At 39.0% G+C, this 3672-nt stretch overlaps 1 protein-coding gene across 1 annotated transcript; it reads left to right on the top strand.

Moving 5' to 3' along the window:
* The first annotated feature begins 2959 nt into the window (after positions 1-2959).
* LOC127676178 (cytochrome b-c1 complex subunit 8-like) lies at positions 2960-3242 on the top strand. The gene has a single exon (XM_052172132.1). It carries the CDS (start codon positions 2985-2987, stop codon positions 3240-3242), a length of 258 nt encoding a protein of 85 aa, XP_052028092.1. The 5' UTR covers positions 2960-2984.
* Positions 3243-3672: the final 430 nt, after the last annotated feature.

Here is a 3672-nt window from a genome sequence, read left to right as displayed (position 1 = left end):
GGGAGGTGCACAGAAGCAAGCCATTTAACAGAACCTAAAATTAGTACCTTTCTGGAGGGGACTCCGAACAAATAGGCAGTTAACAGAAGGAAAATTAGCTAGGGCATCTTGACCTAGGGTTCCCGGATTAATGGTAATTTTCCATCGGATTCTCCATTGAGGATTTTGCCTTGTCATAAATCAAATGAAAAGTTCAAAATTCTGAACAGCAAATGAATTATGACAATGTTAACTGAACTGGAAACCTTCAACTGTAGGCTTGATCATTCGACTCGAACTTCAGTTGAAATTATAGTCAGAGAAGAAAAAAGAAAAAGAAAAACAAAACCCAACAACAAAACTGGAATATGGATGTAGCTCTGTGGAGACTGGAGAAAGTCTTAAGTGAATTTCCAAGTGAAATGTGCATTGTTGGCACTGAAGGTTGCCACCAAAACAGGAGACGAATGACCACAGCTTCAGACCCATGGAAAAATGACAGAGCCTTCTCTGCAGGACTTGTCTAACCATTCCAGTGTGTGCAGAAAATGTTGACCTCTATAGAGAATATTGCTATTGAGATTAGGAAAATTCATCCAAGGTGGTGGTGGCGCACACCTTTAATCCCAGCACTTGGGAGGCAGAGGCAGGCGGATTTCAAGGCTAGCCTGGTCTACAGAGTGAGTTCAGGACAGCCAGGGCTACACAGAGAAACCCCGTCTCGAAAAAAAAAAAATCCAAAAAACAAAAACAAAAGAAACAAAAATTCAGTCTGGGAGTCCATAATATCCTTGGACTGTCAGAAAACAGGATGTAGAACCTGAAGCTACAAAATATGGCTGCTGTGAATATAGTAGAACACGTTTCCATGGTGTATGGTGGGTCATCTTTTGTGTATATGCCCAGGAGCTGGGTCTTTAGGTGGAATTATTTCCAGTTTTCTGAGGAACTGCCAGATTGATTTTCCAGAGTGGTTTCACAAATTTACAACCCTACCAGTAATGAAGGTGTGTTCCCCTTCACATCGACAGCATGTGCTGCGACTTGAGTTTTTTACCTTAGCCATTCTGATTCCCATTCCCTGGTGACTACAGATGTGGATCATTTAAGTTCTCAGCCATTTGGGCTTTCTCTCTTATTAAAAAAATAACTTTTATCTGCATTTATTTTATGCTGGATTTATTCCTATGACATAAGTTTTTGATTCTTCAGTTTATTCTGTGCAACCTCGTTCTTTGCCTTTGGAACAATTCCAGTGAGGATTATCTTGTTGCAGCAGGGGAATGTCATGCATGGTGAATCCGCAATGAGCTCTGTAAGGACGTCTGTACATCTTAGGAGTTTTTGTTCACGGGCTGTGTTCAATCACTAGAGAATCTATACCTAGACCCTATGTTCAGCATTAGTATCTGCATTTTTAAGCATGTACACCAGGGAAGGGAGACTCTGGGGGCAGCGAGTTCTTGTTGAGAGCCTAACACAGGACGTGTGCTAGAAGGCCACATTTAGGTGAGCTACATAGTGAGTTTCAGGACAGCTAAGGGTGAAAAACCAACGACAACTAAAACAGCAAGAAACAAAGAGAAACAAATGAATTTTAGACAAATACTAAGGTTTTATTGCCAATTATATTAAATATAAATATTTGAGGTTACACATATTCTGAAGATGGAAAAAGATACTTGACATAAATGGTAAATAAAAGCAAGGAGTTATGTCAGCATTATCACAAGAGACAAAGAAGGAGTTAATCAGGATACAGTAAATGCCTGTACTTCCAAGAAGATATAAGCACACAATGCAAGTAGATGTCACTTTCACCAGTGGATAGGGCAGAGTCAGGAAATTAGCAAGGAAATACGAAAAGAACAAGACAAGTGCCAATGAACTGAAAGCATCCAGAATATTCCGCCAGTAAAAAGCATACACACTGTATCAAACACATACAAAAATTGTTGCAGCTCACATTCAAGACCACCCACAGTCTTGCCAAATTTTGGAAAATTGAAATAATTTAAAGTAATGCCTCTGACCTTAAAGTGATTAAATAAGAAATCATAACAGGAAGAAGTTTAGAAAACTTACAAATACAAGGAAATGACACAACATACCCCTGAACAATCACTGGGTCACAGAAGTAATCAAAAGGGAAGCTAAAACTATCTGGAGACAAATCACAATGTAAACACAACACATTTCAGGCTTTGAAACATAGGAAAAGTAATTCTAAAAGGGAAGCTTACAGCAATAAACTCCAACATCAAAAAGAGAGCAGAAGCAAACTGCAAACCTCATGGCATTAGACAAAGGAACAAACTATGTACAAATCTACTAGTTGATGGGAAATAATAAACAGAGAGCATAAATAAAAGATTTCCCTTTGACCACCAAAATTGTTTTCTCAGTAATGACTGAAATTTGACATTCTTGGGATACATACACACAGACACATAGACACAGACACACACATATTAACATTTTTAAGAAAGAGTGTCATATATTCAAGGCTTCAACTGGCTATGAACTTGAGAACGACCTGAACTGCTATTCTTTCTGCTATTCTCTGAGTGCTGGGGATACAGATTTGTACAATGATGACACATCACTGAATGCTAGACAACCACACATCCAGGGTATGTCTTCTAAATGAAGAAAAGCTCAGGACCATTTATTTTCACTGGTGAATTCTACCATATAAAAGAAAGGAATCCATCCAAGCACAGTCTGTGAATATGCAAAATACTGTCCTTGAATTAAAATACTTTTACTGTTCTCAGTATAATACTTGCAAACTAAACTCAAGACAATGAAAAGACAACAGAACATAATCAATTGTCTTCATTTAAAAGATGGTTTCATAATACAATAAATGAAATATATCACATATGTAGAATCAAGGCCATAAAAATCACACGATCATCTTAATAGATGCTGACAATGCCTTCTTTAAGAAGAATATTAGCGGTGTGGAAGCCGGCTCAGCGCTGTGGAGGTCCGCTGTCACCATGGGCCAGGGGTTTGGGAACCTGACGCAGATATGGCACGAGATCTCCTACAGCTTGTCGCCCTTTGAGCAGTGCGCCTTCCTGAGCTATTTCAGCAAAGGCATCCCCAACATTCTGCTCCGCACTCGAGAGTGCATCCTGTGCGTGGTGCCGCCATTTGTAGTGGTCTACCTGATCTATACATGGGGAAACCAGGAGTCTGAGTGGTCCAAAAGAAAGAATTCAGCCATGTACAAAAATGACAAGCGAGCGACCTGAACCTGGATGACAGTTGAAAAGACCTTTGAAAGACCCTTCTCTGGGAGAGGAATCTACACTGTAGTCTTGAAGACAATAAGCTACTTATGGACTTCCAAAAAAAAAAAGAATAATAATATCATCTCAGTATAAGTGCTATACACAATGCAGAGTCAACACAATGCTGAACGAAGTCTACCTCGAACTGTTTTCTCAGCAATGAAGAATGACATAGATAGGGCTGCCCCACCCTCATACTATTTAGTCAATATAGTTTTGAATTCTTAACTACAGAAATGAGACACATACCATTGCCACCTGCAGCTTTTCTGTAAGCAAATATTAAACACGAGAACTAAGAATTTCATGCATAAGAGATTTAAAAATATCTAACAAGTGTAAATGAATCCAACCAAGACCGCAGAAATGAAAACTGTAAACCAGATTAATA

Source organism: Apodemus sylvaticus, unplaced genomic scaffold (genome assembly GCF_947179515.1).
Source record: "Apodemus sylvaticus unplaced genomic scaffold, mApoSyl1.1 scaffold_325, whole genome shotgun sequence".
In the NCBI taxonomy this organism is placed as follows: domain Eukaryota; kingdom Metazoa; phylum Chordata; class Mammalia; order Rodentia; family Muridae; genus Apodemus; species Apodemus sylvaticus.
This window is presented reverse-complemented; position numbering and strand designations above follow the sequence as displayed.